Source organism: Etheostoma spectabile, chromosome 3, assembly GCF_008692095.1.
Source record: "Etheostoma spectabile isolate EspeVRDwgs_2016 chromosome 3, UIUC_Espe_1.0, whole genome shotgun sequence".
NCBI lineage: Eukaryota > Metazoa > Chordata > Actinopteri > Perciformes > Percidae > Etheostoma > Etheostoma spectabile.
In genome coordinates this window covers 7,426,651-7,452,333 of record NC_045735.1, presented here as the reverse complement: position 1 = coordinate 7,452,333, position 25,683 = coordinate 7,426,651, and the positions used below count along the sequence as shown (strand labels likewise).

At 40.8% G+C, this 25,683-nt stretch overlaps 3 protein-coding genes across 7 annotated transcripts in view; 2 read left to right on the top strand and 1 right to left on the bottom strand.

Annotated features, from left to right (window-relative positions):
- The first annotated feature begins 319 nt into the window (after nucleotides 1-319).
- On the top strand, nucleotides 320-7,159 carry si:ch1073-280e3.1 (complement C2). Its single transcript, XM_032510897.1, has 19 exons — nucleotides 320-476; nucleotides 625-731; nucleotides 1,551-1,698; nucleotides 1,816-2,001; nucleotides 2,539-2,712; nucleotides 2,920-3,018; nucleotides 3,165-3,307; nucleotides 3,422-3,563; nucleotides 3,745-3,879; nucleotides 4,032-4,136; nucleotides 4,340-4,477; nucleotides 4,700-4,809; nucleotides 4,902-5,010; nucleotides 5,581-5,728; nucleotides 5,947-6,020; nucleotides 6,204-6,295; nucleotides 6,382-6,514; nucleotides 6,602-6,651; nucleotides 6,733-7,159. Exons 1-19 carry the CDS (start codon nucleotides 425-427, stop codon nucleotides 6,913-6,915), a joined length of 2,328 nt encoding a protein of 775 aa, XP_032366788.1. The 5' UTR covers nucleotides 320-424; the 3' UTR covers nucleotides 6,916-7,159.
- On the bottom strand, nucleotides 7,036-17,941 carry pnkp (polynucleotide kinase 3'-phosphatase). 3 transcript variants are annotated; one of them, XM_032510921.1, is made up of 17 exons: nucleotides 17,568-17,941; nucleotides 16,362-16,408; nucleotides 15,505-15,783; nucleotides 15,117-15,386; nucleotides 14,266-14,345; nucleotides 14,120-14,177; nucleotides 13,922-14,029; nucleotides 13,761-13,832; nucleotides 13,519-13,567; nucleotides 13,016-13,086; nucleotides 12,788-12,880; nucleotides 12,553-12,649; nucleotides 12,404-12,465; nucleotides 12,087-12,196; nucleotides 8,065-8,152; nucleotides 7,901-7,968; nucleotides 7,036-7,624 (listed from the first exon to the last, which is right to left on the bottom strand). In XM_032510921.1, the coding sequence occupies exons 1-17, from the start codon at nucleotides 17,686-17,688 to the stop codon at nucleotides 7,504-7,506; spliced, it is 1,794 nt and encodes a 597-aa protein (XP_032366812.1). In that variant the 5' UTR covers nucleotides 17,689-17,941; the 3' UTR covers nucleotides 7,036-7,503. The 3 variants fall into 3 exon arrangements, with proteins under 3 accessions (XP_032366812.1, XP_032366808.1, XP_032366816.1); XM_032510917.1 differs by having other exon boundaries at nucleotides 12,404-12,649; XM_032510925.1 differs by lacking the exon at nucleotides 16,362-16,408 and having other exon boundaries at nucleotides 12,404-12,649; nucleotides 17,568-17,858.
- Nucleotides 17,934-25,683, top strand: part of LOC116685935 (TRPM8 channel-associated factor homolog) — a 21,981-nt gene continuing 14,231 nt past the window's right edge. For 2 of the 3 annotated variants that reach the window (XM_032510867.1, XM_032510858.1), the window contains exons 1-10: nucleotides 17,934-18,126; nucleotides 19,051-19,122; nucleotides 19,347-20,133; nucleotides 21,260-21,476; nucleotides 21,756-22,047; nucleotides 23,294-23,595; nucleotides 23,700-23,874; nucleotides 24,116-24,210; nucleotides 24,607-24,817; nucleotides 25,266-25,502. In XM_032510867.1, coding sequence (XP_032366758.1) covers nucleotides 19,487-20,133; nucleotides 21,260-21,476; nucleotides 21,756-22,047; nucleotides 23,294-23,595; nucleotides 23,700-23,874; nucleotides 24,116-24,210; nucleotides 24,607-24,817; nucleotides 25,266-25,502 — 2,176 coding nt within the window. In that variant the 5' untranslated portion in view covers nucleotides 17,934-18,126; nucleotides 19,051-19,122; nucleotides 19,347-19,486. Of the gene's footprint in view, nucleotides 18,127-19,050; nucleotides 19,123-19,346; nucleotides 20,134-21,259; nucleotides 21,477-21,755; nucleotides 22,048-23,293; nucleotides 23,596-23,699; nucleotides 23,875-24,115; nucleotides 24,211-24,606; nucleotides 24,818-25,265; nucleotides 25,503-25,683 lie in introns of those variants that run through there. The other variant, XM_032510876.1, reaches the window with a different exon arrangement.

The window sequence follows — 25,683 nt, the reverse complement described above, 5'->3', positions numbered from 1 at the left end:
TTTGGGAATGGGTAATAATAGTAAAAGGTGCAAAAGAGATTGTAAGCATTGCATTAGTTTCCCAAAGCTGGCTCATGGCATTGACGTTGAATGTAGTAATATATTTCAATGTATACGCTTTGGAGCAGCTTTTTTTGTAGGCCACTCTTGGCATCAAGTTAATAAGTACTGTAAGAAGGGCATCACTCGACTTCACAAAATCCTAAAACAAGAGACACAGATGAAGCTAATGCAACCAAAAAATGAAAGTAACAGCTCAAATCTGTGTTCTGCCCTAAATTGCTCAATCCCTGCTTCCCTGTTTGGTGCTGCTGTGTTAATGGGTAATCAGTCATCAAATAAACTGACTGCAGGTTGATACACTCACTCTCGCTTTGTTTTCTACCACTCAAAGACACAAATACCACTGATACAGACTCTGGTCATGTATGTCAAGCCCATACTGTGGATCCTACTCTTCACCGCTTTCCAGGAGGGTGAGCATTTCCATTTTACGCCACACTTAAGTATGATTACATAAAATCCCTACGAATCGAAACCATATGGCTTTGTTGACGCATGTGTCTGTGTACCCTTTTTGCTTGTGTGCGCATGCTTATCACCTCTTTACTGTTTGTGTTCTAGTGTATCTGCAGGATTATAATTATGACGATGAAACATACCAGGACCCACAGCCTCCAAACTGCTCAACCACAGAGAGCATCAAAGCTGGACATGTCACCTACTCACAGGTAAAAATAATGAAGTGAGCTAAAATTATTAGTTACATAAATGTATTATTTTTAATCATTAATAAACAATTAGGCGCACAACACGAAACATAATCACAGACTATTTTGATTATAAAATTTTTTTCTAAAAACAGCAAACATTCTGTTTCAGCTTCTTCTAAAATGAGGGACCACTGCTCTGCTCTCTTTCATTATTTTAAATGTAACACCGTCTTGGTTTCTGGATTGTTGGGCAGACAAAACAAATATTTAAAGACGTTACCTTTTTGGACGTTTTTGTGAATTTGGAATGGCTATCTAAAACCAGACGATAACGTAATGATCAAGATAGCTGTCAGATTAATGCACAGTGGAAATATTTGTTAGTTGCAGCTTTATTGAAAAAGTTAATGTATCTTTTAATTGACTTCACTCAAGATGGGAGTACATCCTAACACCAAATCGAAAGATACGAGTGTGCATTCAAATTTATTTTAGCTCTGCTGCACTGATGTACTCGTTTTTTAAGGTTTTAAAACAAATTCATGTATAATAATACAATTTCATTCTAACAGGCTAAAAGAAATGTAAAACACTGCAAAAAGGGGGCAAAATTGAGGATGTTTAAAAAAGAATGTGGCATGTAAGAAACAACAACAAAACGATCAAGTGAAAAATATATAATTTTGTAGAAATCCTGCATGCAGGTCAAAGCTGCTTAAGGGGGTTATTTTCTGATCATGAAAAAAGGAACTATGTCTTGAAAGTGAAACAAACCAAGCATATCTTTACTGGAAAGCTTCATGTTGCTTAATGTAGCTCCATGTGTTTCTTGTACAGGGGGGGCTGGAGGGCAGCGTGCTGACCTATCACTGCGGCCCGGGCCGATACCCTTACCCAGTCAGCCACAGGCTCTGCAGTGCTGATGGGGAGTGGTCGCCCATGAGATCAACCACTGGCAGACTGATGTCACGGGCCATATGCAAAGGTAATGGTTTGAATGATGATGCATTCAATGTCACATGCAAACCAAAGTACTCTTGGCTAGCCTGCATTCTCTTATCCTCATCCTCAAACCACTTTTCCACCTCTCTCCTGCTCCCAGATGTGTTGTGTCCGGCTCAGCTCCAACTGGATCAAGGTGACTTCTGGCCCAGGGACCAGTGGTCCCGTGTTGGGACAACTCAGAGCTTCTCCTGCCAAGAAGGGTTCACCTTGTATGGGTCCGCCCAGAGGAACTGCACCGTCTCTGGGGAGTGGACAGGAACCACTCCCGTCTGTGACAATCATGGTAACATTAAAACCTTGGTCGTGATAAAGCATACATCATGTGTATAATCACAGTATGTACAATACATGACTGTATTTTCCCCTCTTACATCATAGCAATTGAGAATAACTGAGAATATCCACTTACATGAGGCCCTGAGCCCAGTTCAGCAGGTGTATTCAAGCCTACGGTATAGTGAGCAGCATGCACTGACTAAGCCCATACTTACTGAGGTTTAGATTGGAAAGCAGCTTTGGATGAAAACACATCCATGATCCCTGCAAACAGATTTTATAAAGAAGTTTACCGTGGTTACTCTGACACAAAACATGTCACTGACCAAATGTTGCATTTACTCTTCTTAACTTTAACTTTTATTCAAAAGTCAAACAAAAGTCATGTGTTTTTGATTCAAATTAAATGAATGAAATGCCTTGGTGCAACATTTATTACATACTCATATTTTGCAAATCAAGTTATATTTTACATTCTCTTTAAGAATGGTTATAACCTTGAAAATGATCTATTGCATTTTTAATCTACTGTTGCCCTCTGCAGCTGAAGACTGTAGTGACCCAGGGATCCCACCCGGGGCCCTGAGGACAGCGGGCCGGTTTCACACAGGAGAGAAGGTGATCTACCGCTGTCAGGTTGGTCTGGATCTTCTTGGGTCGGCTGAAAGGGTTTGCCTGGAGAGCAGAGAGTGGAGTGGTTCAACACCACGGTGTCAAGGTGCAGAGTAGCCTTTTTTTAAACATACAATAAATGCACAGTTGTAATCACAGTTTTAGATGTAGGTGATTTCCTTTATGTAAAACAACAAAGGATTTTTTTTTACAAAAAAGACCTATAGCAATTGGGCATCAAACCAGTGCCAAAACATCAAATGGTGAAATATTATTTTACACACATCCATGGTATCTTTGTCCTTTACTGCAGGCCCAAATACCTTTGACTCCCCCAGCGTTGTGGCAGCAGCCATGGCGGGGTCACTTGCAGGAGTTATGGATGTACTCTCACCAGATTCCAAACAGAAAGGTGGGCATAACTTATATCTTGCTTAAACATATTCAAGAATTTGGCAGGGCATAAACAGCATTACATTTTAGGTGGATACAATTAAGGAGCAACTTGCTGAACTGAACTGCAATTAAAAGAAAGTACTTTGTGTGTGTGTGTTTAAGGTGGAGAGATGTCCTTTGCCAGAACGTTACGTGTGGCTGAAGGCAGTCGTATGAATGTCTACATTTTGCTGGACACATCAGGAAGCATCACAAAGGCGGACTTTGAATTATCCAGGAGTGCCACCATTGCTCTCATCAGAAAGGTCTGTGCCAAATGAGCTAACTTGATTCAACATTGGTGTCCTAGTTTGTATGTCGTCTTGTCTCAGTGGTTGTAAAAAAAAAAAACAGACACTTCTCCTTTATTTTCCTTATAGTTGGACAGCTACGAGGTACAGCTCAAGTTTCATGTGGTGTCATTTGCCACTGAGGCTAAAGTCATTGTTGACATCCGAGACCTGGATACAAGTGGTAAAATCGATGACGTCATATGGCATCTGGAGGAGTTTGACTACAATAGTAGGACTGGGCTTGTTATCACAGTATTATTTGATGTAATGAGCATTTATTTTAATTAATCTGGTGTGATATTATCAAGTACAGTACGTAATAACCACAATGCACTAATGTGTTAAGCAATTACATTATTTATCAATTTACTTTTTCAATTGTCTCATTTTTTACATTTGTTCATCTGCAGGTCATGGGCGTAAGACGGGCACCAACCTCCATGCTGCCCTACACCGTGTCAGTGAGGTGATCAGCTTCTTGAAGCAAAACAGCGCCAAGAACCATTTTAATGAGACTCAGAACATCATCATCATAGAAACAGATGGTAAAAAACACAGAAAATATCTCAATAACTTATGCTAAAAAAGCATAAGCTTGCTCATAAAAAATCAATTACAACTCATTTGTTTTTTTGTTGAAAAAGGAACATATTGGCCATACTGAGTTCATTCACTCTTTATGACTTTCTGCCTGCAGGTTACTCCAACACAGGCACCAAGCCTCAGATTGCTCTGGCCCAGATCCGGAATCTGCTGGGCTACCTCAACACATCCCGCGATCACACAGATGAAACAATGCTGGGTAGGCCGATCAAGATGAAAAAAATGATTACATGTTTTAATGCACAGTATATATTGCAGACATCATATCATTACTTCCACTGATTGCAATCATAAATCAGACATGCAAGGCAAAGCTTGTTTAGTGTGTTCAGTTTATGTTTAAATGGTTGCCAATGCTTATGCATGTACACAGTATAACTAATTTATTATGTGTGATTTTAGACGTCTATGTATTTGGCATTGGGAAACAAGTGAAGAAAGATCAGTTGAACTCCTTAGCCTCACAAAAACGTGGTGAGAAGCACATCTTCATTTTGGAAAACTATGAAATACTGGGAGAGGTGTTCAACAGCATCATTAGTAAGTAGATCACTGTCAATACTAGGACATAAGTGTATGCTTTCTGACTTCAACTGTCATTATACCAGCAGAAAACTAAATATTGAGAATACAAAAGATTTTTTAAATTAACCTGAAAGTACAAAACTGTAAACATTTCACACTGGATTTGAAGCAATTTTGCATACTAAAAGTTCATACATTTAGGTTGAATTATAACCATTAAAATGCTTCATAATACAGGTGACAAGGGTGTGACAATGTGTGGGGTAGCTCAGGAAATGGTTGAGGATAATTCAGCCTACACGAGACCCTGGCACGTCACTCTGAAACCGGACACAAGGGCCACACCGGTCAGTCACTACAATCATAATAGAGATTCTTCTTTTATTGGTTTGATAATTTAGACTGGATTTTCAGACATTGACACTTTCCTCCTATATAGACTACGCCGTGTGTTGGATCCATTGTGAGCCAGAACTGGGTTCTGACAGCTGCTCACTGCTTTGCCAGAGCGAGCACAGAAGTCCCTCAGCAGGTGGTGATATATCACGGTCAGTGCCAGTACCTGAAAATGTTTTGGACTTTAAAGCTGGGGTAGGCAGTTATCCGGAAAAGACAAAAAAAAAAAAAAAAAAAAAAAAAAAAAAAAAAAAAAAAAAAACACGCCACACTTCAAAAAAATACAGCCCTCTTCCTACAGCTCTCCCCTTGCTGTCTTAAGCCCCTCCCACCAGACAAGTGGGAGCATATCCATGCACTTCATACAGTAACCTGTACGGGTATATGGGTACATGAGTACACAAGGACAGCCATGCACATCTGCGTTTGTAGAACAACCAATAAGAACGCCATCTTTTTGGAAATGATCTGTGACTGGCCGAAGTCTCCCGTAACAGGCTAAATTTTCTAAAGCCAAGAGCCAAGAGGAGGTGCAGAAGACTTTGTTCCCTCAGACCACTTGAATTTGAATATGCTGCTACATAACTTATTCTTTTCAGAATCAAAGCATTAACAAAGCAAAAAATAATAGTGCATTTCTTACCTCAGTTTTATCTACTATATTGTAGCAGACATCAGGTCTAAATTAGAGCTTTCTATTAACCATCTTCTTTGGTTCCCAGGTGGGGGCACGGTGGTTCCCAAGAGGGTAATCATGCACCCAAAGTACAACATCAGGTCACTCAAACACAGAAACGTATCAGAGTTCTATGACTACGATGTAGCTCTGGTACAGGTGAACAAGAGTATCCCACTCTCCTGGAAAGCCAGGTAAGTGGAAAAGATGCCACCAGGGTTGCATCTATCAAAAGAGCTTAACTCAAAGGCACTGATTTTAAAGCCTAAAAAAAGTTTTATTATGAAAAGGTCGTTTTTATTTCCAGCCTTTGTGCAGCTTATAAAAGGAATAACACTTTTTACAAAAATGCTAACATAAATCCTCTTGAACATCAATGTTGAGTGTGTGTACACTGTATGTCGTACAACAGACCCATCTGCTTGCCATGTACTGTACCAGCCAGCCGAGCCATGAAAAGGGTCAACTCCACTTGTCAGCAGCACAGTATGGGACCTTTTGACCTTTACACTCTGCAAAAGCATTTAAATTATTAAGAGTATGCAAGGTCTATTTAAAAAATGTTCCAAGTTAACATAGTGTTGATAATATATTACAACATAGAATTCAGACCAAAACATCCTGAATAAAGTCTTATGTATTCTCAGTAAAGTGTATGTGTGTTTACAGGGAGTGAACTACTACCGCACCAGGAGACTCCTGCCTTTTTCATCCATAAAAACTCTCAAAGCAAACAAACACATATTCACTTAGAGAGTCAGGTAAGTGAGGGCTGATGGGATCCACAGACTGCGGGCTTCATTCATGCGGACACTCAATAACTGTGTAACTAATTTGCTGTCTGCAGAGGCCCAGCTGTGTGGAGAAGGCCAGGCAAACACTCAACGAGCCCGCCAATGTAACTTTGGATGAGTATGTACCTGACAGATTCCTCTGTACTGGGGGATCCTCGACACACCAGTACGCAATCAGCTGTAAAGGTCTGGACTCTGCACTTACTGTATTATAGCCAACACCATTTGAATAACATTGGATTCACATTAATTAAGTGATGTCTTTTTGTATAGGTGACTCTGGTGGATCCTTGTTTCTGCAAAAAAGAAACCGCTACTTTCAGGTGAGTTTCTCACTTAAAAGAAAAAGCTTAATTACCCTGCAATCAGCATCATGTGGACATTTCTCCTGCTTTCATCTCCAGGTGGGAGTCTTGAGCTGGGGAACCACGAACGTATGTGACCCAGTCAACCCGGCTCTGAGAAAATACAGCAGCAACAAGCCGCCTCCTGATGCTCGAGACTTTCACATTGACCTGTTCAGGATAATGCCCTGGCTTAAAGAGCATCTGGGTGAGGAGATCCAGTTCTTGTCTGAGATCGACTGAGAACATCCATCATCAATCAGCGGAGAACTGCTTAGGTTAAGCCACAATAACTTAATGCGGAATGCAATAGAGCGCACATGGAAATGTGGGAATAATCATAGCCAATCATACACAGTAATATCAAGTGGTTACTAAAGCTTTATTGTCAAATGGATTACTGTTGATTTTCTATAGCTGTGGTGCAGTAAACACACTTGTAAAGGAAGATGTTTTGTCATACACAACATAAAAAGTAATTATTCTTGTTCTCACACTGTATCCTTGCTAAACTTAACATGTGCAACATGCATGATGCATTACATTTATATGGATACTTTGATTTGTTTTATAAAGTCTAGTTAACGTAAATTGTCCTAGTTAGAGGCCATTGGCCATACAATATCCATATAAGCTAGGACATAAAAGCACTGCACATATGCCAGTGGGTAGCCCAGACAGTCCATCAGCTGAAACAGAAATCAGTGTCTACTGACTAACTTTGTGTGTTTTTCTATGTTGCTTGTTGGTTGGATCTTACACCTCATCTCATTTTTTTTTTGTGTCAGTAAGAATGTGAAAGTCAAAGGTGTTATGAAGCCAGCTGTCCTATCAGCCCTCAGAAAACTGTCGGTACAGGGTTTCTGATTGGCTGTCTTTAAAGTTTGGCACAAAGTAGATCTGAAGGATCTCAGAGAATCCCTCAGGAAGAGCAGGAACCACAAAGTTTTTCCTGTCCAGAGAGAGAGAGAGACAGACAGATTACAGCGGTCAGTAACAAAACTATTAGTAAGAAGTGTTTTTATTACCAGTATTCAAAACCCACTGCGTCAGACTTGCATTTTAACATAGTGAAAATTAACAAAACAAGAGCTTCTAATAATTTATTAAAATAGAAAACTAAAGCACAATAGTGGCTGCATTTAGTTTGGGCTTTATGGCACAAAAAAATAAATAAGCATGTTTTATAACTGTTAAGAGTGCGAGAAGAAAGGACGGTATCACTAACTTGTAGCTGTGGAAAATCATGTCATTGACCTTGGCGTGTTTGCTGTCTGATGGAGCCATCTCACGGAACTGGGAACAACAATAATGCATTAAAAAACACTTGCCAACACCAGGATAAAACAAACCAAAGGGTGAGAAGTGACACTTTGGAGAGGAGAGTCCTACTTTGTTGTTGTGTTTGGCATGCTCCAGAGAGGCTGTGAAGTGGAAACAGCGACACGGCACTCCAGCTGCCTTGGCCACATCCACATATCTGTAAAGTATACACAGAACACTGGTTACACAAACAAAGTACGTAAGTAATTACAAGCAGCAGGCAGGAAAATACTATATTCATAGCACAAAATACAGCAACAGCAGCATATGATCAGTACCCCCCATTTGTTAAATAGATTAGATTAGATTAGATTAGATTCAACTTTATTGTCATTACACATGTACAGGTACAGGCAACGAATGCAGTTTTGGGTCTAACCAGAAGTGCAATAGCAGTAAGTGCAGGATATATACAATGGTCTATAAGTGCAAGACATATATGTTGAATAATATAGAAAAGAATACTATTATAAACAAGTTTTACAGATGGGTTTGTCCTATGAATACAAAATATAGATAACAAGTATTGTGAGCAAGATTTGCAGCTAGGAATTTGGTGGATATACTATAATTGCACATTTTTCAGATATGTGCAAATAGCATATATACTAGTTTACAGATTTACAGGTGAGTATGTACTATGAATATATATACAGGCGGCTATTATTATTATTGACAGAATTTTACAGATAGCTATAATAAGTTAGGCTAAAATGAGCAGTATAACAATGGTTTAAAGGTAGTACAAATAAGTAAAGTTTGGGCAGAACTATCCGAATTAAAGTGCAGTGGAAGTAATTGCATATTACAGTTAAAGTACGGTAGTGCAGATGTAAATGTAAACAATTGGTACTGTAAATAAAGTCAGCAGTGCAAATTGAAATGTAAGCAGTGCAAAAGATGCGATGTAAACAGTCGTATACTATAGTAACAGTCAGCAGTGCAGGTGAACATTATATATTGGGGATTACAAAATGGAGGCAGGTGTAGGAGGGAGAGGAGAGTCCATCAGTATATGAGGGGAGTGGGATCAAGAGGAACGGAGTTCAATAAAGAGACAGCTCTGGGGAAAAAACTGTTCTTTAGTCTGCTGGTCCTGGTCCGAGGACCCGAAACCCGCCGGAGGGCAGGAGAGAAAACAGTCTGTGGCTGGGTGAGAGGAGTCTTTCAGATGCTGCGAGCTCGATGCAGACAGCGTTTCTTCTGGATGTGTCTCGATGGCGGGTAGTGGAGTCCCTTGATGCGCTGGGCGGTTTTCACCACCCGCTGCAGTGCCTTGCGCTCTGCCACAGAACAACTCCCATACCACACTGTTGCACAGTTGGTCAGGATGCTTTCTATTGCACACGCGATAGAAGTTCACCAGGATAGTTGAGGAAAGTGATTCTTCCTCAGTGTCCTCGGAAGAAGAGGCGCTGGTGAGCCTTCTTGACCGCAGGAGGTGTTGGTTGACCAGGACATGTCCGCCGAGATGTGGATCCCCAGAACTTGAAACTGGAGACACGCTCACAGCCATTCCATCGATGTGGATGGTGTCGTGCGTGCCTCTTGGCTCCTTTCTGAAGTCCACGATGAGCTCCTTGGTTTTGGTGGTGTTGAGGAGCTGGTTATTTTCAGTGCACCAGTGGCCAGGTGCTGGATCTCTTCCCTATAGGCAGTCTCATTGTTGTTGCTGATGAGACCAATCACCGTAGTGTCGTCCCAAACTTGAGATGGAATTAGATTCGTACACAGGCTTGCAGTCAGAGTGAAGGGGAGTAGAGAAACGGGCTTAGCACACAGCCCTGTGGTACACCAGTGTTGAGTGTGATGGACGTGGAGCAGTTGGAGCCTGATCGAACATTCTGGGTCTGTTGTGAGAAAGTCCAAATCCAATTGCACGTGGAGGTGTTGATGCCAGGTCTCAATGTTATTAAGTTGCTATAACTTAGCCGGGATACAGTGTTGAATGCTGAGCTGAAGTCAACAAACAGTATTCGTGCATAAGTGTTCTTATTGTCCAGATGTGTGACACAGAGTGCAGTGCCATGGAAACGCATCCTCTGTGCTCCTATTGCTACGGTAGGCAAACTGGTGTGAGTCCAATGTTGATGGTAGCGAGTCTTTTAGGTGTGCCACGACCAGCCGCTCAAAGCACTTCATTACAATGGGTGTGAGTGCTACAGGGCGGTGTCGTTAAGGCACTTCGGGCTGGAGTGTTTTGGCACTGGCACAATGGAAGTGCATTTAAAGCATGTTGGTACAGCTGCTCGGGCAAGAGACAGGTTGAAGATGTCTGTAAAAACTCCAGCGAGCTGCTCCGCACATGCCCTGAGTACGCGTCCAGGGATGTTATCAGGTCCAGCAGCCTTGTGCGTGCTGATCCTGCTCAGTGCCTTGCAGACATCTGTGGAGGAGAGTGTGATGGGGGGGTGGTCAGCTGAGGGTTTGAGCTTGGTGGCAGTTTCTCTGTTGTCTCTTTCAAAGCGAGCATAAAAGTCATTAAGCTCGTTCAGGAAGTTGACATCAGTGGCTGTGGGGGTGGAGTGAGTGGGTTTGTAGTCACTGATGGCCTGAATGCCCTGCCACATGCGTCAAAGGTCAGCGTTGGAGAAGTGTCCCTCTATCTTCAGCTTGTAGCAGTGCTTGGCCTCTTTAATGCCCCTTTTCAGATTTGCCCTGGATGTGCTATAGGCCTGTGCGTCTCCGATCGAAGGCAGTATTGCGTGTCTTCAATAGGAGTCGCACTTTCCTGTTCATCCATGGCTTCTGATTTGGGTATGTGGTGATCTGCTTCTGGGTTTTAACAGTGTCTATGGTGGTGTTAAAATCCAGTAAGAGGAGGTGTAGCAGTCAATGTCCGTGTGAGAGCCACTGGAGGCTTGAGTAGCAAACATACTCCAGTCTGTGTGTGTAGAACCTTTCCTGAAGTGATGAATCTGCTCCTGCAGGCCACCCTTGATGGTCTCACTGATGGCTTCACGCGGTTGATGAGAGGTGCATATTTGGGGGTGAGGAACAAAGAAAGGTGATCTGACTGTCCCAGGTGGGGGAGGGGTGTCGCGACATACAACCATTTTGTAAGATTCCTTTAGAAAAAGGCTAAAACTTTGGCACTGAAAGTAACATAGTAATCTTGCAATGTTACTATGAAATATACTGCTGTGTCTGAACCAGGTTTAAGGGTGTAGATGAGATTAACAAAATATTCCAAAAGCAATGACATATTGAGTATAAGGATCATGCAACACAGTCTCACGGCAGTTTGTGAAATGGTCACGTAATTTTTTATTTAAATTATAATTATTTTTATTTGATTAGTGTATAAAGACACATTGATCTCATGGTGGTCAGTATGTAATGGGAAGCATATATGCGGAGGTTGTGTTTAGGAAAACAACGGGGAGAGGAAACGTCACATGTGGGACACGATCCCCGGTCTCCGGGGTAAAAGTCCTGTGTTGTTTGACCTATCCACCACCCCAACCAACCTCCCTCCCAACTAATTTAGTTAAAATGGGAATAAGTCATTAAATCACTTACATTTGTCATCAAGTGTAAGTGCATTTTGGCTAGTCACAATAACATGGAAACAGTTCAGCTGTTTGTTTAACTATGCCATTTTTAACACAATGACATTTCTCTACACTAAAAAGGGTGTTGTGTTCTTTGCTATGAAATTAGGAATGCAGGGTTGTGTTTTTGATTTACAACTTCTTCTTTTGTTGTATCTCTGTTTTGTGAGTTAGTGGCAGAAGAGAGAGGGATACATCCAGTAACTGAAATAAACACAGTTACTAGGTAACAAATCTGTGGTGCATGAGAACTGCTTTTTTGATCAAGACATATAGTTATACTATATCTCAATTACTGTCCCACTGTAATTGAAGTTACCAGGCAGAGTGGATTGATTCTGCTAACCTGCCTCTGGCAGAAACTTATATCCGTGAACTAAAACGGTTTTCCAAAAAGAAAACAGCAGTAGGGGAATGTAGCAATACATTCTGTTGCTGCAGCCCATTTAACCCGGCTGTTATACTGAGCTAATAATACTGCAGTGAGCTTGAATCAGTTTTGTCAAAATTTGGTTTAGAGTTTCAGATGTGCTCTACCGTTTGCGAGACTCTGGATCTGGGTTGGTGTTGTCCACGGCGACGCTGCGGCCTTCTTTCAGAGCACGCTCACATGCTGACACACAGTTCTGCCATGAGCCGAGTGTGTCCTGGCGCAAAACAAAACGTGAAGTCGGTCACATGTCACGATAGAGTTAAAAACGGCCCAATATTATATGGATATCATAATGCTCATACTACATTCTTTAAAATAATTAAAAGTTGATGTACAAAATGTAAAAGCAAGGTAGCAAAGATCAAAGTAAACCAAAAACTCAATGTTGTTGATAGAACCCTGTTCATTAAAATCCACTCACCCTGTTGACGTACACATAGCCTTTTGGAATGATGTGGGTGTGGAAGAATGTGGATTTACCAGCTGATAAGAAAGAAAGAGAAAAAGATCCGATTGATGCTAGTGGAAGGGGAGAACAGAAAAGATGATACACTGTCCTTTTTCTCTTACATGCAGGGAAACCCACGGCAACAATGACTTCTGTCTTGCTAGAGGTGAGAGAGGCAGACTGTGGGTCGTACAGTCTTCCAGTGGAGTCAATCTTCCTCTAGAAGTTCACATTAAGAAAAAAACAACATTAACAAAAATGCAGACACAGACCAAACCCACAAATGTTTCTCATACACTGTAGGAAAAGACTGTAGAAAAGAAAAACACAGTACACAGGAACGTTTATTGTACTCACAGGGTCAAAATTAGGCAGGCTGTAGGGGGCGCTCTTCCAGCCTAGGAAGTACTCCTCTGGGGTGTGGAACTGCAACCCAATGTTCAGAGCAAACTACGAAAACCAGTGAGTCATACTTATTTACCTGACATTATAATTTAAGATGACACACACAAAACAAGTCAAGCAAGGAGGAGTGGCACAAAGTGGTAAATAAAAATTACCGAAAGCAAAAGTCTTAGGTCTTACCAGTCGGTCACTGCAGGAGAAATCCTTCTTCTTCTTCCCTGGAGCCCAGTTCTCTGGCCGACCTGCAGCGTCTGTGGACAAAGGTAAGGTCAAAAACTCTGTGTGCATGTGTCTGTGTGTGTGCTCTTTTACTTCTGTCCTTCCGGGATAAATGTTTTCAACGCGACAGTAAGACTTGCAAAAGTCCTCCAAATGTGGTTACTTTTGTTGCATTTCTGCACATTCTAGATCATTTCTGGACTTGGGGTTCGGTTTAGACCTAGGCATCCTATTGGGTTTATAGTCAGGTTTAGGTCTAATATTAAGCATTGAGGATTGTAATTGTTTTCAAAGATTTCAGGTTGTTTGGGCTATGGTGAGGATATGGGCTTATTTTGGGGGTTTATGTAAATAGCATTGAATCAAATGTGTGGTTTTCAAAAGAACACATTACAAAATACACACCTGTAAGTATAAGAAGTTTATCACTTTGGCAACACCCCTTCACAGCCAACCTCACTTACCTCCAACATAAAAACTCTGCGTCTTGTCCACAGTCACGCCCTCATTTGCCTGAGCAGTACACACATGCAAATACAATCATAGTTAAAATTAGAATAGACGGTTTATTGTCAAACATGCAAAGGCATTAATGGTATGAAGGCGGCTCATATTGATTAGTATGCAGTGATCATACTTGGTTCTGCCTCAGTGCAAATACTGTGTATGAGGTGTGGTTCAAAAATAACATGGGTGTGTGTTCTACCTTCTCACACAAGTGTTTCCACATTCCCATCACTGGTTTCCTGTAGATACCAGGACCGGATGCTACAAACACCTGCAACAAAGATAGGGATACAAAAATCTGGGGGGGGGGTTGTACAATAAATAGGAGAAAAGTGAGAGTCAGGCCATTAAATGACTTACCTGCACAGGTAGCTGCAGCGTGTTGAGGATGTCCTCCACTTTAGACTTGAAGACTTCTGGTCTCAGTTTGCCTTTGGCGATCCCCATCTGGTTGGTGAAGAACACCACCTGTTGGAAGAGAGCCAGGGTAGACTAGGACATCCAGTGTCATATTTCAATGGCGTTCATCTTCTACTGTTGCATTTTGCTCCTCCTTACCTTGTATCCTTTCTTCAACAAGTTGGTCAACCTGGGCTGGATTTCAGGATACAGAATCCTGTTAATTGAACACACAAACTATGACACACAAACAATGACATGAGATAAACCCTTTTGAAAGGTATTGTTCAGGAGTGTAGACATACTTCCAGTCATCTGGCGCAGTGGGAAAGACTTTCCCAGACTTGGTAGTGATGATGCAGCCATCTATGTCAAACCCAGCAATCTGGATAACAACAAGAAGAGGAGGAAATGTCCAGGCATTTAGCTGCATGTTCTTACCAGAACTCATGTAAGGCTATATTAGGAAACCCCTTTACAGCACTTTTGTATTCATATGAAAAACTACGTTAACAAGAATAAGACATGATCTAACACTCGTCAGAGGACCTGCCTTTTGAAGATGCATTTCCACTGCTATTTATCAGACAGTTGGTTTTATTTTGTTACTTCCTGTGACCGGTTTTGACGCCAAACCAAACTCAACAACCAAAATTATAGCTTCAAATTATTTAATTATTTCTTTTATTAATTGTAATAAAATAAAATAATTTTGTATTTATTAATTGGTAGATTATTTGAATCAATTTATCATTTGGTATGTAAAACTTTTGTATTTAAATGTCTTGTTCTTCACACCAGTCAAAAAGTCAAAGGTATTCAGTTAACAATAATATTAAACAGTGAAAAGCAGGGTATGTTAATACTTAAAATACCAGAATCAGTGACACCTTGTCATTTTTGCTTGAAAAATGACCCTAGGTCCTTAATGGTTGGAAGTCCTTTTTTACAATAACACTGAACACTGTACCTCTTATTTTTGCAATTAAATTTACAATTACCATAATTAGATTTCATTGTGAGGTCTAGACTTCATTTCAAATGATTACGTTGCAAAATCTAATTGCCTACCACAATGCTGTGTAATTCTCTGACCTCAGACACTAAAACAATAATAATTGAATACATAATGCTGTTCCATTGAAACAGTTCCCACCTTGTCACTCCCCTTGACACCAGCAGCAGTGTAAAGCATCAGGTTGCTGATCTGCTGCCAGCTGCTCTTTAGACAGCCCTTTGAAGAGGATGAAGATGATGAAGGCTGTGTAATAGACTTCTCTGCCAACTCCTGTAGCTGCTTGAGCCTTTCCTCTGCCATTCTTTCCTCCTCCTCTTCCTTCGTTTGTCTGTCAGAGGCCTCCTCGTCTCTTCGTTGGCGCTTCCCCTCGGGGTTTTCACTCTCTGGGCTCAGCTGTCTTTTAGATGACTAGATAGAAAAATAAAAATAAATACTCTGTTATGTTTTTAGTTGTTTGACTTCAACGTCTCTTAATAAATAACATCACTAAATAGGTCCAAATACAATGTACAAACAAATGTGATACCTTCATTGGAGATTTAGAAAAGAAATCCTTTATACTGCGCTTGATGTCTGGACTCGACTGTGCCTCTTTTTCTTTCCCGTTTCTCCCGCCTTTTGTCTTATCTGCGGCTTTATGTCCTTTCTGTGCAGTGCTGGAGGTGGAATCATTTGAGCTCAGGGAGTAGAACAGTTTAAATGGGTGGCTCTGGTTAACTAGGAAGAGGGTGCCTCCATGGGTGAGTCTACCAGACTGGCTCCGGCCCAGCTTCTCACCATCCAGGAAACTGGGATTGGGACCCAGCTGGGGAAGAAAATAACATATGGACATTGGACTGTAGCTTTTACACATATCCAGGGAGTTTATAGGATGTTAGATAATGATAGTGTGTGTCTAGACAGTGAAGGTAAATCTGGGCTGTTATCAGGTTTTCAGTGAACATGGGCACGTGGGGAGGCATGCTCTGTGATTATAATGGCCGTCTAGTGTGTGCTGAGAATTTTAATTTAAAAAAAGATAAATATAATTTGTTTGTCTGTCTGTTCTGGTTTGGAGGATGTTTTCCAAACCAACTGGAGTTTAGAATGCCAACACACAGAAAGCCAAATGTGAGGGACATCCAGCGGAACCGCAACAACTTGCAAATGAAACATTGTCGATATAGACTAAGTGATCAGACATAATGACATAAATAAAACATCAGCTATGTGATGTGCGGTGGCAAATATCAAGTCTTTCTAGTGTTGTGTCTCGAGGATAGAAAGGGTTGAATGTTTGTAGGGCGTGTCTGGGAGTGATTGTTTTTCTATCCTGACAGCTTCACAGAAAGACAAACTGAATTATAAACAGTGACGTGGGACTTAAAAGTGTTTATTTTATACCTGAGTAACAACCACATCCTGGTCTGCAAAGCAAGCCACCACCTTCACTGTAAGAAACACAAGATTACTATCATATATACTCATGGACACATGCACACACATATTTGGATAGCCATTTCAAACTGAAACGAAAAGTCCAACAATCCACAGCATTTCTGATAATTGTTCAGTGGATCAAGTCATTTTTAATGCATCGATGCAAAATATAGGAGTATCCGCATTTCAGATTTGTTTTTCTGATGTTTTACAGACCAGAAGACTATTCAAGAAAAAAGTTGTCAGATTAATAAATAATGCAAATAATTCCAGCCCCACATACACAGTTACTGTGGCCTACAAAGACACTTATGACACCAATTCTATCCGTTTCTTATCTACGTCTGTATTGTATCTCTGTGTATTTTATGCACAGAAACCAAAATGACATATAGGGCTGCAGCAAACCCTTATTTGATTGCCACGCCTGTTAGTTTTTTTCTTGATTAATCATTTTGTCTATAACAGTTAAACATGTTCATTGCAATTAACTCTCTAAATGACTTGTTTTGGCCGGCCAACAGTCCAAAACCCAAAGATGCTCCATCTACAAAGGTACGAAACAAAGAAAAGCAGAAAACCTCAAGAATAAGAAGCCTGAACTGCCAATGTTTTCATTTTTACTTCAGACGTGACTCAAATGATTACTCAGTTATCAAAATAGTTGCCAGTTTTCTGTCCAACTATTTAATCAATTCATCCACCCGCTAGTCATTTCAGCTCTTGACATGAACAACTCATTTAAATGCTGCAATCATTATTATATAGTACTAAAGTTGTTTAATCTTTCTATCCCAACGAATTTATTTTTCTCTCTATGTAAGATCTATGAAGGTTTACGGCTATAAGAAAAAGTATATCCCATGCTGTTCGTGTAACCATTATTTATTGATCAGTCCATTTGAAACATGAAGGAAATAACAGTCCTAATTCCACTCAGCATCTGATTTAAACATTGTTCCTGCTCGACACTGACACCATACCACCAGGGCCTTGCAATTATATTTCACTATTACTATCAGAATAACTAAAGAGTAAATTACTAAATAGTACATTTTGAAAACCACAAGGGTCTCGCATGGGGTCTCGGTAAATTCATCAACCGTAAATGAAAATGACGCGCGTGTGCATTGTCGCGAAAAGCACCGATTATGTCGAGATTCCCCTCACCCTGGTGCCTGGAGCATTTCTTGTCGGTGACCCCAGTGTCCGGACCCCGGCCCAGAATCACAGCTCGTCCGTTCTCCAGGGGGACCCGAGCTCCAGAGGGGCTAACAAGCGTACACGACATGTGAGCGAGCGAGACACACACACCTCAGCAGCGATACTAGTTACTCTGAGCTTTACAGGGTTTGTGAACCACTCGTTGACTACAATTATGAACCGAAACAAATAAACACTTATCGCACGAAGGTGGCTGCGTATATAACAAGTATGTAACGTTTATACTTTTTTCTACAACTTAATTGTATCCAAGTTGGTTGTAGAAGTGCAGTAAAAAACAAAAATTAGCCGGAAGGGTTGGTATTTTTTGGCAATGTATCCACGGTCCATCAGAAAAATACCCTCGTGTAGAAACGTACTCCCTTTCAAGCTTCCACTCAGTAGTTACTTTTCCGGGATTTCAGTGGTTCTCTTAATAGAAAATCCATGTGGCTCGTAATGTAAAGTAATTTCACAAAAAGCCACGTCCGCATCCCACCCGAGCGACTCACCAATTTCGTTTCTGGTAATAGATTTGTTTTTATTGTTGATAGACATTGTTTTTATTAGGCTACTTGTAGCCTATATGTTAAGTAGTTTCAGTTTTGAATGTTGCGCAGGACAGTAAACCTACCCGAGCGATTTACTAATTTTCTCCTCCGTCAGACAAAATGACAACATGACCTGTTTGCGCTAAATGCGTGTATGCCCATACATTTGTCTAATTAGGAGAAAAAAAAATACTTGTTCGTCATCTTTGCCTATTTATTATCCAGTCGGTTGATGATGCTGTCAGGCCTAGATGTTTTGATGAATATAAGCTACTGTCTGTTACCTATCAGTTATTTGTTTTCATAACAGGCTGGCCAGGTTGTGTAACTCATGTAGCCTGGTTGGTTGAAGAAAATCTTGTTGTTAGAATTGTAATATGGTTTGCTTATTATCATAGAAGTAGGCTTTTTAAATCAGATTTGTTTTATAACTTTTTACTTACAAGTTGCATGTTAATTGTCAAAAAATATTGGGACAGGCCCACACGACATAGACACTATACCTAAAGTCTGGATTCTGGTGTTTACAAAAAAAAGTAATATACCTGAACCATTATTTAATTAATCATTTTAATAGTCATCATACGTGTCTTTAAGAAACTAAAACACAGATGTCCTTATTGGTTATATATTTTACAGCCAAAATGTTGTGTTGTGCTCCCAACATCCACAAATATTGACTTACACCACCATTAGTCCAGGGTGTTGCTCACTGAGAATGTTTACAGACAGGTGATGACATCTATACCATCCACTGATGTTCGATCTTGGCAGTAATAATAGCCTGGGTCATTGGGTTGCGCTCACTGAAGCCCCTCCTATTATCATTTCTCCTTATCATTTTCTCCTGAGCTACTCAATCCTGTTCTTACTCCATATTTCCTCTTCTCTCCTTTCAGATAGAGTACTTGCTGGATTGCTTGTCTGGAAAACTGTCTGATGATACAAAAAAACGACAACTCGACTTTCAGGTAAGAAAAATCCATTTGAGATTTAGGTAGTGTTTGGTTCTGTTGAAAACCTGACATTGCTGGGCCTCGATGGCACCAGGTGGAGAGCAGCTGACAAACATTTGGTCTCTGAATAAATTGTAAATTGACATTTTTGTCGTAATTTGATATATATTGGTATGAAATATAGCCATCAGTAGTACATTATTTGTTGTTTTAATCTCTGTCAACGTTTTTTCCCACAGGACAACCAACTGACACAATATACATCTAGGTGCAACGGTTAAACCACATTTAATAACTCTTAACAACGTCACACAATTTTTTTTTGCGTCCTGCTTTCCACCTTTTTCATCTGATCTTCAAAGCGTTGATCCATCTCACCATGTCCAACCAGCCCATCCAAAATAAAAATGAAGGGGCTTATATGTCCCTGATGAGAGGTTTGACAGAGCTGGACTTCCGGGGCCCCTGTGTTCCCAGTGACCTGTTGTTAATTGGAGACCATGCCTTTCCTTTAGCAATGAACAGCCAAGGCCAGGTCCTGATGGCAGCCTCTCTGTATGGCCGTGGAAGGATTGTGGTTCTGGGTCATGAGAGCTACCTGACCACGTTTCCTGCTCTGGTAGAGAATGCTCTGACCTGGCTGAGAGGAGATGGATCTGACAACCTGTCTGTGGGGGTCCACGAAAACATCAAGGCAGTTGCTGATAACATCAGCAGATCAAGCTTCCAAGCCAACATTATGGGGGCCTTCAGTAGCAATCCGGGGGTAGGGGTGTATGTAACCGATGCCTACAGTTTGGGCCCTGACGTGAAGGACCTGGTGGCATTTCTGAAAGCTGGAGGTGGAGTGCTGATAGCGGGGCAGGCGTGGAGCTGGGCTGCAAACCACCCTAAGGAGAACACAATGCTTCAGTTTGAGGGGAATAAGGTTTCTGGTGTGGCAGGGATCTACTTCTCCAAACATTATGGGGTAGTAGAGTGCCTTCCTGTCTACCCTCAGATCCCATCCTCCTGGATGGCTAGAGTGTAAGTTTATACTATATTTCTCCTTTGTTGCACATTTAGAAAGGTTCTACTTATAATTTAATTTTAATAATAGATATTGACATTTTTTTTTAGAATATGTGGTGGATTTCTCTAGGTGCAGAATGGGTTAATGATTTTTCATCCACCCTTCTTACCTCCAATCAAAAGCTTTGGCAGGTATCAGGCAGCTACAACAGATGATATGATGATATCAGATAATATCTCTTCAAGCATCCAAAATAGGAGCTAGTCCATTCTAAGAAGGTCCGACAGACATGGATAGGTCACACATGAGAGGTCCAACAATTAATTTATAGTAAAGTACATATCTTTACGTTTTTAATATACAACATATAATATTGCAAATGTATCTATACAGTATATATGTACATATATACATATACATATATACAGTATATATAATACTTTATAGTGTAAATACTATCATTACATAATATATAATATAATATATCATAACAACTGTATGCTATAGCTGTCAAAAAAATAATTGATTTGTTGGATGTTGTTTGTGGCTTAAAAATTAAGACGCATATACCATATAACTGCTCGATTACATTCTGGCCATTAACCAATGTTTTTCCTGACTGTTAAATATCCAATAAAAATGGCAACATTTAAAAAAACAAAAGAATTATACCAATAATAATTAGAAGGGCATACCTCCACCAAGGCATACCCTTTCTTACAATGTTAATGCAGAGTAAATCTTCCCAATTGGAAACACTTTTTTTTTTTTTATTATTCCAACACCACATGAATGCAGCACAAATGCCATATCTCGCAATGTTAACTACACTGAAAATAATTCCTCTATCTGTCCTGTGATCCGGATCCAATCCAAAATTTACGGGTTCTTTCTTAGCCCATGCTAAATCCTTCCACTGGGTTTCATCAAAATTGGGCCAGTGTTTTTTTTCATAATCTTGCTAACAAACTGACAAACCAATAAGCAAAACAACTGAAAACATAAAGAATTTGGCAGCGGTGAATATAATACATAACATCGTTGTAGTTTTTTTTATTAGACTAAATAATTCCATCAAAAATATTGAATAAAAAATACCAAAATGTGATTCCCCTTATGTTTTCCTCCTTGCATATACAGAATCGGAAAGGATTTTGAGGATGACTTGAGTTTCTTACTCGAGGGGACATCAGAGTTTGACCTCCAGGGTGGATCATTAGCTTCTGAGGTTCTTGTCCACGGCCCACTAGCCTTCCCCATTGGTACCACTGGGGATGGACGAGCGTTCCTGGCAGGAGCATACTATGGGCAGGGACGGGTTATTGTGGTTACACATGAAGGATTTCTGGGACGAGAGGTAAGGTTTACAATAAACTCATTCATTTTAGAAAGTCTGCCTACATAAGTCAAGTAGAGCACATCATTTGCTAATGTACTTATAAAAGATCTCATGTCCTGTAGTATGATCTCATTTGGACAGTAAATATCATTACTTTGCATATTTATTTGGATACATATTACCTTTTGGCCACCAGCAAGTGGATGTCTACAGTCTGCTAATTATAAGATGTGTGCTGATCTGATTTATGTGATAAACAAACTACTTCCTTTCTTGTAATAACTGCCTTTATCACAGACACTGGCTCCATTTTGGAAGAATGCCATTAATTGGCTGGATGAAGGCCGACAGGGAGTCGTTGGTGTAGTGCCTGATCATGCCCTTGAAGTTCTCCGGAAGTCAGGATTACAATGTGAGAAGACAGACTTCAGGAAAGACCTGAGTGTATTTGTTTGTACAGCGTACAGTGATCATCATGCAGAGGAAATCCGAGACTTTGTGGCAGAGGGAGGAGGACTGCTGATTGGTGGACATGCCTGGTACTGGGCACAGACACACCCTGGGCAAAACGAATTAATAGATTTCCCAGGTATGATAATGCACCACCATCAAAGTTTTCTTATATACACACCAGTTCAACAGGTGATAGTAGAACATGTACATGCTAAGCATATTCCAGTTACTACTGTCTAAATGATCATTCTGGTGTGATTGTACTAATAAGTGACTCATGTTAGGCACATCTCAAAACTGCGTTCTGCATTACATCTCCAGACAGTGAATCCCACTTTTGCTAAGTGAGAAAAACATTTCCAGTCATAGACGTAGTATAGAGTAGAGGATGGTACACAGGAATATGGAAGGAGGTATGGGGGTCAGAATTTGCCAAGCATTTACAGAATTACTACATAAAGTTACATACAGATTAAGCACAGGGAAACCAGGTGCAGGCACTCCTAACTTTGAATTAGCCGACTGCAGATGACCAGGGAGACTGAACTAATGGGCTGGCTGAGATAAACAGGGAAATTGGCTTCTCAGAAACCAATGGACTGAATTACTGAAAAGCACCACTGTGCCTGTAGATCTAAGAGGGGGGCAAGGGACAGGAATGGACAAGTTAGCAGGAGTTGCAGGCTAGGACTTACACAAAGCTGGCCAATCGCTGTGTGAAGTGGGTGTCAATGCCCTAGTCGGACTTGGGTAATCAACTGTCCAACAAGCAGTTCTGACAGAGTTCATCTCTTACCATAAAGAGGCAAACAGCTGAATGATCACTAGAGATAGTAATTCAGTGAATACAGAAGAAGATGTCAAATGCAGGGTAGCCGGAGCAGGTGCTGGCTGGTTAATTTAAAGTAAATATAGTGGTTTAATGGATGAATAATACATATGCAATCCATGACTATGGCAATGATTTTGCCATGGCTGGCCCAGCCAATCCCCAACCACAAGAAGCCTGTGTCGGGAGATAGGGCAGACAAGACATTTTGGTAAATGCAAAGAAGAAATGTGCAGTATATATAGAGGCTGGTGATGATCTGTGATAAGGTCCTGACCTGTACAAATACAGCAGGCACAAAAAAAAGGTAAATAATCATTAGAACTGCAGCTGGGGAGGGAGGAAGGAAGGAAGGCACTAAGGAAATCATGTGGGAAGTTGAAGATGACTATGCTTGCAAACACACAAGAAGTGTTGTGATGTCACTAAAGAACATATATTAACCAACCTGCATAAACTTAAATCTAAACGTTTTTATAACCCACCCAGTCCCATAATAATTCCAACAACAAAACCCAGTTTATCAAATCATGTTTGTTGGAATGTGTTTCAGGAAACAAAATCCTGAACACGATGGGCTTGAGCCTGTTGAAGGCAACAATCGGAGGAGATACCTACAAGGCACCTGTGCCTAGCCAGGCCATCAAAGACACCTACCACTTCCGCCACCTTCTATACCGCTTTGCTGGTCATGTCACCCAGGGGAAGGAACTTACAGAGCAAGAGGAGAGATTCCTTACAAAGCTGGGCCAGGACTGTGTTAACTACTTGCAATTGAAGGCTTATGACTGCTCCTCCTATGCACAGGTCGTGTACACCCTCACTGACATTGTGATGAACTCAGACATGCCACAGGTGAGCAGTAAAATCTTTACATGAAAGCTTTATAAAACATTCCAGTATAACAGCTAGAAGCTGACAACATTAGCAACATCTTTGAGAATTCATTTTCTTTCAAGGTGGGTGACAGCTGCCCTGTGAAGAATCCCAAAGACCACCTACTCCTTAGTGTAGCATCACACGTATATAAGGTTTGCCCAGATCCTGATGCCCTCCTGCCATTGCTTATCAAGGATAACCCCTTGATGCCGGTTGTCTATAACCATAAGATCCAGATTAATGCCAACACAGCAGGTGAGACCTTGTTGTGGACAAATTTGTAAACTGTTTATAAGTTTGACTTATATTCAGTATGTGCACACTTGTGATTAGTTGTGTTTCGTTGACATGTGCACAACTGAATTCAGTAATGTTTGTATTATTACTTTGCATTAATCTACATATTCTTAATCTTAAGAAGTAGAAAGGTAAAATGTGTCTTTGTGTCTTTGTGTGTGTGTGTGTGTGTGTGTGTGTGTGTGTGTGTGTGTCTCAGGAGGGGAGGAGTGGATCAGTACAGGTCTCTACCTCTCTCATGGAATGAAGACTTATATTTCCATGCCAGCAGAGATTGTCAACAAGGGATGGAAGGTGCGGTACACAAAATTGAGTTCATTGTGTTTCTGTTAATTTTGTGCCCCTTGTGGAAGTCCACGCCACCCTATGCATGCCCCTGTCCCCAGCAGTGACTAGGCCCATCCCTAACATTTTCCCGCCCCGTCCACCCAGCCCACTTGGCTGCCTCCAGAATATATCAATGCCCTCCCCCAGAGGTGGTCTAGCCCATCCCCTGCAGAGTCAGCAGGCCACACCCCAAAAATCTAACATAACCTTACTCCATGACCTCAGGTAAAATTAGGACTAGGACTCATCTCATTCTTTCAATATACTGCAGTCATTACCATATCCAATATTCCAGCATTGTATCCTTTTATTTATAATACAAACTATACTTCCGATCAGTAACACATGTCATGTCTTCCTCAGATCCAGATAGGCTGTCAAACAGACCATCTCAAATCCGAAGAATTGAAGAGAGCACCGTGTGTTCATGAGCGATTTCCTGTCACCTCAGAGATGATGCAAGTGTGGAACCTGTGGGGGGGACTCATCTACCTGGTGGTTCCACCCAATACACAAGTGAAGGGGCTAAAGGCCACAGTGCAGATGGCTGTACCTGTACCTTACTATAAGTCTGGTTAGTTTGTGTTGGGTAACACAGGTATATGTAAAAGTTCTGATAGCCTACAATGGTACTTAACAAGCATGGCACAGAGGCAAGACAGGTAAAGCCGGAAAGGCAATTTGTTTTGTAAGCAGACGTAAACCTGTTCTGCAGAGAGTGAGGCTAACAATCAAAAGAAAGCAGGCAAAAGGGTGTATAAACAAGAATGCAGGCAGAGCAAAGGGCTAGAGTACAACAGTGAGAACTCTGACAAAGAGGAATGGCAGGTGAGCAGGTACAGTTTTTCCAGTATAGCATCTAAAGGTACATATATGGACATTTACTTCTGAATTCAGAAGTTCACGTCTGAAAGTTTGCTAGAATGTACAAACAAGTATACATCAGAAAAAAACAAAACCAAATTCAAACTCACTTTTGAATACATATACATATACAGTACATACTTCTTTCTTTTCTTCAGGTGTGACAACAGCTGCTGATTGGTTGTTGCTGCGCACAGCTCCTTCACCCTGGGCAGAGTTGGAGTTTGACAACATCATCCTTACTGTACCATCAGATGTTGTCCGGAGTCTGGATCGCCCAGATCTGTTGGCAGCACATTGGGATGAGATCATGAGAGGCATCGCTGACCTAGCAGCCATACCACACAAATTTCCTCGTAAAGAACGCTTTGTAGCAGATGTGCAGATTTCCCATGGTATGTCAGTCAATCAATAAATCAATAATCGATCATCAATCAATAACATACAATTTTAGTTAAATGTTATCCTGTCAGTTCCTACAGTGTATGCATTAAAAACTAATGTTAATAATAATAATAATAATAATAATAATAAAAAAACATTATATTTAATGTAATACATATATGTGTATGATGG